The 13,513-nt window shown below is 44.5% G+C and overlaps 1 protein-coding gene across 6 annotated transcripts in view; it reads right to left on the bottom strand.

Annotated features, from left to right (window-relative positions):
* Window positions 1-1,098: 1,098 nt before the first annotated feature.
* The window catches only part of LOC121354655 (excitatory amino acid transporter 4-like), a 38,885-nt gene continuing 26,470 nt past the window's right edge, over window positions 1,099-13,513 (bottom strand). For 4 of the 6 annotated variants that reach the window (XM_041469408.1, XM_041469407.1, XM_041469410.1 and 1 more), the window contains 7 exons: window positions 13,096-13,300; window positions 12,194-12,236; window positions 11,326-11,666; window positions 8,924-9,157; window positions 7,699-7,893; window positions 7,140-7,274; window positions 5,353-5,732 (listed from right to left, as the gene is read on the bottom strand). In XM_041469408.1, the coding sequence (XP_041325342.1) occupies window positions 5,534-5,732; window positions 7,140-7,274; window positions 7,699-7,893; window positions 8,924-9,157; window positions 11,326-11,666; window positions 12,194-12,236; window positions 13,096-13,300 (1,352 nt within the window). In that variant the 3' untranslated portion in view covers window positions 5,353-5,533. Of the gene's footprint in view, window positions 2,759-3,426; window positions 3,454-5,352; window positions 5,733-7,139; window positions 7,275-7,698; window positions 7,894-8,923; window positions 9,158-11,325; window positions 11,667-12,193; window positions 12,237-13,095; window positions 13,301-13,513 lie in introns of those variants that run through there. The other 2 variants (XM_041469412.1, XM_041469411.1) reach the window with 2 other exon arrangements.

Raw genomic sequence — 13,513 nt, 5'->3', positions numbered from 1 at the left:
TGGTGCAGATGAAGCAAAGCTCATGTACATTTGTCAGTTTATGGACATATGGCAAAGACGGCATCAAAGAAGAAGTTTTAGGGAAAGGCCTTGTCAAAATCTGAGATTGGTATTTGACCTATGAGGTAGGCACATGGAGACTGACGCCGCGCCCCGGTTGCGGGAGGAGGGGTAGCGCCGGTCGCCAGCGAGCTCCGACGCCCTTTCCCCTCGGCACAGGAGGAGGGGTAGCGCCGGTTGCCAGGGAGCTCCGACCCCTTTTCCAGGGAGCTCCGACCCCCTTTCCCCTCGGCACAGGAGGAGGGGTAGCGCCGGTCGCCAGGGAGCTCCGACGCCCTTTCCCCTCGGCAAGCGTCAGGAGCGGCCGCTCCCCGCCTCAGCCACCGGCAGGCAGAGAGTAGCAGTTTGGCCACAAGCTGAGGTCCCCTACCGACAGAAGTGTGGACCCACGTCAAAGGATCAAGGTAAAGTAAGAAGGAAGGACCCCTTGTTTGTGTTTCCAAACTGTCTTTATTCTTCCCCATGATGGGAGTGGCACACATGCTGCAGTGTCGCAGTTTGAAGGGAGGCAGAGGCAAAAGGGCACGAAAGAGAGAAAAACGGCAGCTTTTAAGGAGGGAGGGGGGCTGTCTCCTGGGAGGAGACAGCCTAACAACAAATCAAGGGCTAGACAGGAGGGGTATGGGGGGGATAAACGTAAACATAAAACCAGTAGGAAAGGGGAAAGGAAGAGTGCATAACAATGAGGGAAATAACTGACAATGAAGCTTCTAGATAAATGGGTGTAGCAAATAATGACAGACAAGCTGCAGGGGCAGGGTTTGGAGGATGGACAGGGAAGGATCCAGAACTGGGAAAGGCGGGAAGACAGATGGTAAACAACTTTAGGGAGAGACTATTAGGAAAGCTGAACAGGGGGTGAATAGGAAAAAACATTACATTTTAAACAATTTCTTAAACAAATAAAATTCAAAGCCTCCACCGCCACAGGAGATAAGAAAGTATAATACATCATGCGAAAAGTCATGTCTCTGATCTTTGGAAGGTCACTTCCAAAGTACTGAGGAAAAATAATAGAAAAAAAAAATCATGGAGAAGTATTTTGGAAAAAAATCCCTTTATTTTTCAAATATGGAAACTATCTGTATTGACTGAAAATAATAGCATGAAGAAAAAGCCTTCAGGAATTAACAGTTAAATTGCACAAATGCCATGAACACACTGTACAGTACTGATTTCCAGTTCTTCTTTGGGCAGAGCAGAAAAACATACAATTTCAGGTCAGCTTTCATGGGCAGCTCTGATGCCTGGAACAATGTGTAACATACATAAAGTGACATGTGGCCTAACTGAAAATCCATATTCTTCCTGGATTTTCTCTCTTCAAATTAGTATTGAAGAGGTATGTCCTTATCCAAGAGCTACTTGTGTATCTAAGATTGACATAGCTCTCTATTTCATCCCATCTGTAACCGTTAGGAAGAGATCTGTTTGCAGATAGGAGCAACTTAGAAAGTTTCTGCAAGTAGAAGCAGCAGGACTGCAGTAAAGACTGCATAAGCTTACAAATATCTGGTAATTTTAAAAGACAGTGGATAAAATTATAAAACCCCTTTCAATTATCCAGTTTTGAAGGCTGAGTTAGTACAAGGTCAGCACTGGATTTGGAAGAAGTACAAGTACTTTAGTATTATTGACTGAACTCTGAAATCTTGGCCTTTGCCAAGACTGATGCAGTGTGGATGGGGGTCTTTGGGATGTGTACAGACAAGGACACAGTGGAGAGTTTTTTCTATACATTGAGAAGTTCTCATTTCATCACCAGAAGGTATAAGTCTAAATTGGCATGCATTGAGCTCCTTTCTGTGAAATCTGGCTTTGAAAGACTCATTTCTGGAATGAAGTAGAACAGCCTTGGGTTTGTTTTTTTTTTAAGTACCGGGTTAAATGAGTAAATCAAGGTGGGCACCAAAATAAAATAAGCAGCTTTACACATAGTGAGACTGTAATATTTGCTTTCCTTCTTGGATTAGTAACAAAAAAATTGACTCTATGTATACATATGCTTCCACACATGCACCTCTGTCTTATATATGTATGGATATATATATAAGCATATGCAAATTTCTGACAATATTTTGATGTTCAGGTATTGTAAACAGATAATCCCAATCATAATCTGGTTAACAACATGGGTAAACACCAGAGCTAAAAGCTATAAACTGAATTCTGAAATTCCCAAAGGAATACTGGTTTGCTTTGTTGGAAAATGAGGCATCTACTTGTTTGTGCTCTGTTAATCTTGTGTGGAAAGCAGGAAATCACAAATGGCAAGGCTTGGTGCATACTGCTTTGTGGGAACATGTGAACATGTGGATGCAATGTGGTATGGAGAGTCCCTTTTGTGATATGTGTACATGTCTGCTAACAGGAACTGAAAACAGATTGGACTCCTGCTGAGTTTTATTAAAGTACCATTAGAATACTTTCAGATAGCTTTTAGAAATGATTGGGTTGGAAAGACCCTTTGCGATATCTCTAAGCCAGAAAGCATGTGCATATATTATAAAGCCAGAAGGGACCCTTGTGACTGTCTAGTCTGTGTAACCCAAGCCATAGGACTTCCCAGAATTCATTCCCATTTGAGCTAGAATCCAATCCAATAATCTTCTGATTCATCCTTCAGTTTGCCCTTTTTATACAGGAAGTCACTTCAGGATTAGAATTCAATGTTTTCTTGAAAAGTTGGACAAGTAGTCTGAAAAAAAAAAAAAAAAGAAAACCAAGAAGCAGTTCAATATGGACAGCTTGAAATTACTATACTTCAGTAGTAATAATCAACTGCACAAACACAAGCTGGGAAATTGCTTGATAGGCAGCAGTCCTGTTTAATATGATGTGAGAATTATCATGTATTACCTCTGGACTAGGGTCAATGCTATCATGCTGTTGTTAAAAAATAAAGCACTTCATTGGGTTTTATAAGCAGGTCTGTTCTTTATGAAGGTTTAGACTCATCAGCTGAGCAGTGTTATTGATAAGCTAGTGCTGTCATAGCTCACTATAGATACAAGCTGATGCAGTGTATCTGAAAACTCTTTGATTAAGATCCAGTCCTCAGAGCCATCTCATCAAAGTAAGAGTCTAACCTTGCTAGGAGTTAGGATAAGATGAACAGACTTGAGTTTGCTGTATGTATGCATCAGGGGAAGTTATCCTGATCAGCCGATGCATAGCCTGCTAACAACCATGGTAACATAAGTCCAAGGTCTAAATCTTAATGTACAGGAAATATTATTTCCTCAGCGCTCAGTAATAATAAATCTTTAGTTGGATTGTTGTGTCAAATTTTAGTCATTCCACTTCAAGAAAGATGTGGAACAGCAAGGAGAATGTCCAGAGGAGAGGAACATGAATTATTATTACCTGTGATATATACGGGATCTGTTTAGTCTAGAAAGGAGAAGAGCAGACATTATAAAAGTATTCAAACAAGATTAAAAAAGTGCTACAAAGAGAAGGATAATAATTTTTTGTCCCGCTCACTTGTCTCCTGCTGGAGTAGATCTCTTGTCAAAATAAGCAACCTGCCTTCCACAGTCAGCAAACAACTTGCTGCCTTACAGTCTGGAGCTAGCCACTGCTAAACAGAACTACCACACACTTCTAGTTACCCTGTTCTGCTACTAGTTTTACATGAAAGAGATGCATTTGTGCATTAATCTCAGGTTCCAAATAATTGTCCAGCCCATAAAAATAGAACACTGTGACTTCAGGATGTGGAATGTAGCAGCACCAATGTATAACCCTGCAGTTTCTGAACGACTAAAAAGAGCCTCATGATCTGGCCTTCAACATTTCAAGAAATGTGTTTGAGGAAACTTTGTTAGTGCTGGTGATGGCAGCATGGAGAGGTGTGCAGTTGTGATTGGCAAAGTTGACTCCAGCAATGCCTCTGAGGTGTTCCTTCCATGATGTGCACCTCTGAGTGTATGGTTATGGCTAGGGATAAAAAACATCAATGTGTAAAGCCAGGGTAGAGGGGTGTAAATGACATAGTGGGTTGGGAATAATGAGCAGATCTCAAGTGAAACTGGGCAGTTTAGACAGTACCTTGATGGGTCAGGAGGCTGCTCACTGCTATTCCTGCTCTTAGCCATTGTTAAAAGCAGGACAGCTACAATGCAGCAGCCCCAGCACTGTGGATCCTTAACATCTTCCTGGTTAAGTTATAGACATTCATTTTTCTGGATGTTCATGGACCTGGATGTTATGGAACAAGTCCTAGTGTGAGAGATGCCGGCTGTATTCCTGGCCATGCCAGGGAAGGTGGAGAGAGCATGGATGAAGCAGGTCCCTACTTCTATCTTTAGACTCTGAGATGTTATGGATGTAATTTGGGCTTATGTCCAAGTGTGTTAAACAGAAGCTGAATTCCATTTGGTAGGAATTGAAAAATATATCCTGAATTTTTAAGTCTGGGATTTGGGCAACCTGTGCAAGCTCTAAGAAGTGATTTGTCTCTGCCTATAAAAGATAAGGATCTGTAAAAAGACAGGTGTTTGAAAGCACATTCTAGAGCAACGTGACTGAGGGGAAGTCACTTCTGAAAATAGGCAGAGATGAGCACAGGAATAATTTCCTTAGGAATCCTGTGATGCAGAGTGAAACTGTTTTCTGAGCAAATCTTGCATGTAAGGGAGTCATTCCTGGCATGGATGTACCACCAGCTGCTCAGATGGGCAAATTGTTCTTAAACTTTGTGTTTCCCCTCCTGGTTTCAGCAGGATGAGAAGAGCCTGCTAAAGAGAAATTAAGTTAACTGGGTTTTGGCAGAGCTTGGTAGAGGGGAGAGCTATTTCAAGACTGAATAATGGATATAATAATTTTTTTAACTGTTTGCTTCTTTCACAATCCTTCAGGATCTTCCACTAATGAGAAGCCTATTGATCCCTATTGGTGCTACCAGCCAGCTGTCCTGCTGTATGATCCCACATTCCTTCAGGAAGTGGGTGACTCTAGTATCTGCAACAAAACAGGTTGCCAGTGGAGTTGTCGGGAAGCATCAAGTGCATATCTGTGCAAACACCAGGACTGTGAGCAAGGAGGTAAATGCTAAAAGCTTGTTTGGGTGAACGTACTAACCAAGTGAAGACTTTGCAGCTGTATCTTGCAGGACAGAATTACAGCAACATTTTGGTGCCGGTCCACAGATTGTGGTGTTCCCAACTCACCTGGCTACTTAGTTCAGAAATAAAGGAGCTCCGAGTCCAGCTCCTTCACTAGGTCTTCCTTACTCAGGTCTAACTATTGGGCCTCATAAGAATGACTAAATCAGGCTTTCTTTGCACTTTAATTTTCTCCTCTTTAATGACAGTCAGAGAGAAATAAGGGAGCAACAGGATTAGAGAAGACTGCATGTGGCAGAGGTGATAGAAAAGTGAGCATCTTGCACAATGGATCTTTCTCTGTCCTCCACTCTGGACTTCTGTTTCGCTTTTTACAGCATTAATCTGCACTCTGCTGCCCGATTTCACAGTGCTGTCTCCCTCCTGGAGTGCCTGTGGGTGTCATTCTGTGGGCACACCAGGTGGGAGAGCTGTTCTTTGTCCTGTATCCCAGAATTACCAAGTTCGCAGTCTTGCGCATCCAGCTCATGCCGGGAGAGATGCTCCACAATGCCAGCCCCCAGAGAATCCCCCAGGACATTTGTAGTTGTTCTAAGGCGGTCCCTGAAAAATCAGAGAGAAAAACAAAATAGTTTCATAGTAGCAACTAACGGGATGAAGATTATTTCAAGAAACATCATCAGTGAAATTTCTTCTACTTTCTAAGTCATTCTAATAATGGATACTTCAACACTGACAGGAAAATTGCTCCCAGAGATACTTCCTTGATTGACATCCTTGAGCTCAAGCTTCACATTCATTCCTGTTTTATTGCATTCCCAATTTATTACTGAAAAATTTTGGATTTGACACAAATTAAGACGGAGGTCGTGTTTATACACGGACACTGTCTTTTCCAAAAGCCTTGCTGCCGACTCAGATGGCCTCAACACATCTGTTTCATTTGGTTGCATTTGGTTTTAAAAAAGTGCTGAAATTCTGGTGCAATCCTGTGACAGCACTGCTGTGGACGCAGATCTTCTCTGCATGGACAGCATGCGGTAAGACAAGGCACCAGATTTTTTGTGCAAAATAGCAGATCTAAAAGACCCTTTGCAATGAGACATTCTCCACAACCACAACAGTATGTCAGAGCTGCTGAAGCTGTCACCAGTCCAGCATCCCATCAGATCCTTCAGTAGTAACAGCAGAGCCTGACTGAAATAATCTACTCTGAGTAAGCACAAGAAGTAACCTGGCTTATTAGGAGGCAGGGCTCTTCCCAGCCAAGTGTGTTCTTATGCACAATCCACAGGAGAAGTGAAGGTTTTCCACAAAACTGTTTCCAACTGGTCTGCCATGGCTGGGAGCAGAGTTTGGCTGCTTTGGCTACAAACCAACAATACAAGATACAGAAGAGCAGAGGAGAACACTGACAGTGTATCCATCTGTCAGGATTTTGGTGTTTGAGAAGACAAAGAGGTGGGACTGTGCACAAATGCATTCTTCAATATGGTTCCTAAGAGCACCCCTATAAAATCACTTGTCTCAAGTGATTTTATTTAAAAGGGAAAGAAAACTGAAATGTAGCAGTGTGACTGACTAGCTGCACCCATGTAAACACTCTTCAACTTTGTGCAGCCCAGTCTCATCCCTCTTTCAGTGTTTGGTAGCCCAGAACTATCATTCTGTAGTGTGGATTTACTTATTATTGGCACAGCTTTTCCCTATGACTCTGCAAATAATTTCTAGATGCATTTTAAATAAAGCAAATGGAGGACATTCTGTTTGGTCACTAGGCTGATCAGCAAGTGACCTCTGATGCCTTGAGTCACTGAAGCACATGGCAAAGACTCCAGCGTGGACAGAGAGGGCTACTGTGCAAAGGTCTCAGGGGATACAGGTGTGTTTTAAGCTTAATAGTACAGGTTAGTGAGCATGCTTTTAGCAGAGACATCAGGAGTACAGATGAGGTCTGTAAACACGGGCAGGAATGCGCAGAAGTGCATGCCCGCTGGGCAAGGGACTTACAGAAACCAGTCCACAGCGATGATCAGTGTAATGTCTTCAGTAGGCAGCCCCACGGATGTCAGCACTATAACCATTGTCACCAGTCCTGCCTGGGGAATACCGGCGGCTCCGATGCTGGCTGCCGTGGCAGTGATGCTAGAGAGAATGGGAAAGCAGAGCTATCAGCAAAGGGAAGAAAAGAGCTGGTTGCATTTGCAGAAATGTCAGGAAGTAGCTCAAACTCATCATTGTCTTGGCAGCCTTCCTGCCCTGGTCACCAAGAAGGATAGTGACACACAGGACATCAAAACAATGCCAGGCTGCCCCTGCCAGACACTCATAAAAGACTGCACACCACAGCTTTTCCTAAGACCTGGACATGCAAGAAGGCTCAAGCGGAGCCTCAAAGACATGGTGTCCGCATGTGCTTTGACACCTAGATTTATAGTACAACCCTTCTTTCCCATACTTTTTTTCCCCTTATTGTCTCTTACGAGCAAAAGAGGAACCTGATCACACCTCAGATAAGCCAACAAAACGGAAGCCCTTTCTGTAGTCCCAAAACTCTTTCAAAAGTCACCTTATTGTGATGATTTGCCCAAAGTCAAGTTCATAGTTGTTGACTTGTGCAATGAAGATGGCTGCAAGGGCCTCGTACAGAGCAGTGCCGTCCATGTTAATTGTGGCTCCCACAGGCAGCACAAACCTTGTGATGCGCCTGTCCACACCATTGTTTTCTTCCAGGCACCTGAAGGTTATGGGCAGAGTCGCTGAGCTGAAAGGAATTTACAAATCCACATGAATTGCATGTATGCCGACTTTGGAAGAAGGACTAAGCCTCTGCCTGGTTTATGACCTTACCCGCCTGCTTTTTCACCCTGCCATGTGAGCCAGAGGCCAGAAACTGCTAGAAGAAAGGACAGTCTAAGCAAGGCTTCCTCAGATATGATGCGTGCTGCAGTTACACATTCTGACATGGCTTTTCTCAGGGTGCTGGGACAGGGGCTGTTTAACCCTGAGGCTGATGATGCTGGTATAACACCAAAAGAAGGAGGATTCAGAGTACATAGGGCAGAGTCTCAAGACCAGAACTCCTTTTCTGCTATTAAAAAAACTTGAGCCCTTTCTCATCCCTCTCAGTCCATTAGACAAGAATGATACATGTTTGAGAATATCTTGCAGAGAAAGCAAAGAACTGTTTAGGAAAGAGAACATAAGCAGGAAAAATGCTGTGTGTTTTGGTATGAGAATGTATGTAGAAGAGCCTGCTATGTGCTTGCCAGGACACCAATGTAAAAAGAAACAGCGCTTAGTGAAACAACAGTTACCTACCATCCCTTGCTTTGGCTGTGCAACATGGCAGTGTGAGTCATTGAACATACTGGTGTTGATGCTTTGCCCAGGTCTCTGGGAAGTTTAGTGACAGCTGCATACAGTCTGTGTGCCTGGGATGTGAAATGTGTGCAAGTACATGTGAGAAGTATGTGCATGTGAAATAATGCTGCGACTCAGGAGGATATTTGCCCTGAGCTCCGCATTTCAGTGGTAAGCAAAGTCACCCTCATGTTTGGTCAGGAGGAATATGGGCCATTCACTGATGGTCAGAGCTGGTCCTGTGAGTATACGGCTCCTGAGCAGGGCAGTGGGAACCTTCCCACTCCCAAATGAGTTTGGCTGGTTCACTGCAAAAAGCTGTTAGTGCTAGAAATTGTGAGACCACAGTGCTGCATTGAGAGCAATAGAGTGCTGAGATGTAGTATCTACATAGTATCAGCCCAGACCCCACTCCTGCACAGCCATCATACCTGGAGGAGGTGCCCAGGGCTGTGATGAGAGCCTGCAGGAGCCCTGCAATGAACACCCAGGGGTTTCGGTGAGTGACAATGAAGTAGAGCAGAGGCAGGATGCAAAGGGCGTGAATGAGGAGTCCAACAATGACAGTGAGCGTGTACATCCCCAGCTGGCCTCCCATCACTGCTAGGTCATCCATCTCCAGGATTTTGCCCGCAATCAAAAACATGATCCCAACTGGAGCATACCTGTGACAGAAACACAAAGCTGATGGTCAGGACTGGCTCCCATACTTTCACCTCAGCTTTAACACATGCTGTCTGGATAAATCCCCAATAAGCCAGCATACCATAAGTACTCACTGAGCCTAATCACTGGATTACACTGCTGATTTCTAGAAACCTGGAGAGAGCTGGGACTTGTTCATCCCATGGTCAAAAATCAGCTCTTGGTGCATGCCTGGAGACCTCAGCACTCTGCTTTACACACAGCATGGGCCGTTTCCTCCTCTTTTTGGGTTTTCTACATTTCTACGACACTCTAGAATTGATAAGGAAGGTTATATAGAGAAACCTTCAGAGTCCCTTCCTTTCCTAACAGAGCTTGGGCTGACAGTATTTTTTTTTCTCCTGAGAGGCACAGAAAATTACAGGAGAAACAGGGAATCAGGGAGTAAAAGCAAGAGTATCCTATAGGCTCTGGGATATCAGCCTTGCTATCTTCAGATGCTCACATTTAGGAATTGTGAACATCTAGGGATTCCAGATCTGGTCCAACAAGGACTGGACCCACCAACACCTGTGAAAGCAGCCATGGCTCATATAAAACCCCATTTTGAGGTATCCCACTATCTTTTCCATTCCTCGTGTCTTTTTCCCCCCATCCATAACAATGCAGCTGACAAGCAGCACTGAGGATCCACAGAAAAGAAGAGATAATTAAGATATGGAGAGAATAATGGGCACTAATATAATAATCAGACCAAAGAAAATTCCAGCTCCATGGCCACATCTCTCAGGGCTGGGACTCTGCAGCTCAAGAGCTCACATGCACCTCATGCACAAGGCTCAGAGTTCCACATGCCAAACTCCAGCTTAGCCTGGGAGGTTTGGAAAAGTTTCAGGAAAGGATTTAATAAATATTTCATTTCCTCTGACATTCCTGTTAGAACACATCCTTGGCTGCAACCAGTGATCAGATCTCCTCAGGAAAAACAAGCTTCTGGGAGATGGTCTGCAGATTGTGGCTACCAGGAGGCATGCACAGTGTCCCAGGTGTAACCAATGTTCTATACATAAACACCCTGCCTTCCTTTATCTAAAGGGAGGTTTAAGGAGGGGTGTTGAAGGTCTCTGGAGTAGTGTCCATGTCTACTTGTTCCACGGTGCTCATGCTCTCGCTTCTGTGCCTCCAGGCAAGTCTTACCTGTTCTTAGGAAAGAAAAGCCCCAAATTCTGGCTCAGACATGGAGTAAAAGATCCATGGAGTAAAAGGGGGGTGTGGGGCTTCCCAACATCTCCGGTGAGCTCAGGGATATTCTTCCCCTTTGTGCCTTTTTCTGTAAGGCCTGTTCTTCTGTGCTTGGGACTTTGCTTTCAGATACAAGACTGTGACTTATAAGACCAAGGAAAGGAAGCTGGAATGATCTAAAATGGGAGAGGGTGTCAGGCTGACAGATTTCTTCCCTGTCAGAAATTTGCATGTATTCTGCCAAAGCTGCATCTGTCCTATTTTGCAGTACCTGAAAAAAGCTTGAGCCTTAACTGAGTAAAAAGCTTAAAATAACCATATTTGGTAAAATGGTGCCTTCTAGAGTAGACTTGTCTCAGCAATGGCTTGTTTGTCTGCACCATGTATCATAGGCAACCTTACACAGAAAGCAATGAGCAGCTGAGCTCCAGAGAAGTCATGATCTGGGAAGGATCTGAAAGGCAGTAACTTTGAGCTGATCCTCTCAACCCAGCTCTCAGAGCTACTGCATTACTGCATACAGCTGCCACCCTGAAAGCAGGAAAGGGGCAAAGGGTTACTGTGATTCATAGCTAAGTCAGACTCCTGGAACACAGCTGGATGGAAAGCTTTTGCTGAGAAAGCTCCACACCCTATTCCTGTTGGTAAGGCTAAGAGATCATCCACTCCAGCTTTCTGGTCTTCCAAGGATGTTTCCAGAAGCCTCAAGAAAAGCAAGTCCTGGTGTACCTGATACTTCTAAGGTAAAAACAAAAAGAACAGGAAATGAAATCTGAACAAATATCCCATCCAGACTTTTCCCTCCAGCTTGATGGAGCCAAAGTAGAGCTGTGCCCATCTGCTTTTCCTGTCTTGTGCATGAAATCCTTAAAGCTACCCCACTTCTCATCATGTCAATGGAAACTGCACCTGCAGACCTCCTGCTCCAACCGGCCGTGCTCCTCACCAGATGATAATGGCCACCAGCCTCATGATGGCTTCGTTGAGGCAGTTAAAGAACTCCCGCAGGGGCCGTCCCTTCTGCTTCATGCTGCCGATCATCAAACCGAAGCACATGGAGAACACTACCAGCCCCAGCGCGTTCACCCCATTGGCTGAGCCTGGGATGGGAATGACTTCTTCAAAGGTCAGCACCTCAGAGATGGTTCCCAGGGCATGAGTGACATTCTCCATGATGCTGGTGAAATTCTCAGCCACAGGGATCTGAGTGGTTGCCACACCTGCTGTGGCATTGCTGCTGTGGAGGATGGTTCTGGTGAAGACCCTGGTGCTGTACTGAGTCTTGTACTGAAAAGACAGAGATTATCAAATACACTCACAGGCTCCAGTTCAGATGATCAGGACACATGCTAGGCTCTGATATGCTTTGCCTGTTCTCAAGGTCCCCAGTTTAGTGCTTTCACCAGAAAGGTCAGAAAGTTCATAGAACAGAAGGTCAAAAGAGACCATTAGAGCATCTCATGTCGCTAGGACTGAGATATGCTGGCTTCTCTAATAACCCTTTGTGCTCCTTCTATGGGCACTAGCACTGCAGAAGAGACAGATTCTTGGAGAATCTATTCCATATCACTGCCAGTCCAAGCCTGCAACCCGAGATCATGCAACCCTTCCTGCCTCTTTGGGGTGGGAGGGAGGTTGAAGACCCCATGTACAGACAGTTTGAAAAGCTTGCATGGGGGATGCTATAATACAGACTAACATTTGCAGTGCCTCCTGCAGCAGTCAGACCTGGGGAATAAAGTGCTAGTCCATCCCTCAGAGAAGTAGATAGGACCATGGTCCAGGGTACAAGGTGCAAAGATGAGATTTCATACCTGTTTGAAGCAGGCTTCTACCAGGTTGGGTGGGAACATATTCCTGCAGTAGATAAAACAAGGAAAGAATTATTGTCCTGTTGAACTAGGAAGAAAACATGGGCTTCCTGGCCAACTTCTTCATCCTGAAGCAATGTCTGAGGTCACAACTTTCACAATGTCCACTTAAGCCCTTTTGGTCTGACTGACAGAAGAAAGGAATATGCTGATCTGGACCCAGCATCTCTTGCAACTAGTCAGACTTCCACTACATGTTTTCAGACTCCAGAAGGTTATTCAGGTATGTGGAAAGAGATGACACACATACTGCCCTGGGATATAGGTACATTGTAAAATCATCATCAAACCCAACTGAACCTTGAAACAATACCATACTACAATAATTAATACACTGCCTTGCTCTCAGCCTCACCTCTGCAGCTGTGGTGAGCTCTCTGTTATCCTGTACCTCAAAAACACGGCTTTATACCACTTGAGATGGTACAGCTTTGCAATTCACTGAGTAAGGTCACAGCAAGGGAAGAAAAGGCAATGTCTTGGGAACCACTTCCTTGATTTTCTTTTGTCATTGAAGATGGATATTTGCAGTAGCCTTTTCCGGGTGAATTTCTGAAAGCTGGTAGCCCACTGATGGTTTTCATTACTTGTTTTGTTGAGCACACTGTGACCTCTTACATTAACACCTCTGGAGAAGGGCTGGACTCCAGGCCAGGCACTCAGTCTCAGAGTGGCAAAGCCAGTTAGCTAGACTAAGCTAGAAGTACTAGGTTTGCCAAGACTCAGCCTTTAACCTCTTTCCTTAAGACTGTATGCCTAAAGCTGTGATACTTCAAAAGGATGTTCCATGGAGGAATGTAATCTCACTGATACGGTCTCAACATGAGACCATCTTGTTTACCTACCTCACCAAGTCCATGAAGGCATCTGTGGTCTGCACCTGCTCAATTCTGCCTTCTCTGTGAAGTTTGTCCTTAGATCCTTTTCCTGGATGTATGATGATCACCATGAAGATGCCAATGAAGACAGCTATGATTGTGGTCACCATGTAGTAGATGATAGCCCGCATCCCCATCTTCCCTGAGACTCTGCTGTCCAGTGAGGCCATTCCTGGGGTGTCACACAGAGAGACAATGTGAGGGTGCCTATTGTCTTAGAGAGAAAGGGAAAGCTTGAGGAAGATTCAAAGGGTGCAAGGCTCATGCATGATTTGGACAGGGAGCTAGGGTCTCTAGGTAGCACAGCCTACAAGGAACAGAATTTGGAGTTCCAGGGTGATGTTGATATGGAAGAATGTGGCTTGTGGTCATGAAGAAGCATAGC

The sequence above is a fragment of the Pyrgilauda ruficollis genome, unplaced genomic scaffold (assembly GCF_017590135.1).
Source record: "Pyrgilauda ruficollis isolate IOZ18807 unplaced genomic scaffold, ASM1759013v1 scaffold232, whole genome shotgun sequence".
Lineage (NCBI taxonomy): Eukaryota > Metazoa > Chordata > Aves > Passeriformes > Passeridae > Pyrgilauda > Pyrgilauda ruficollis.
The sequence above is the reverse complement of the archived record's forward strand: the minus strand, read 5'-3'. Positions and strand labels throughout refer to the sequence as shown.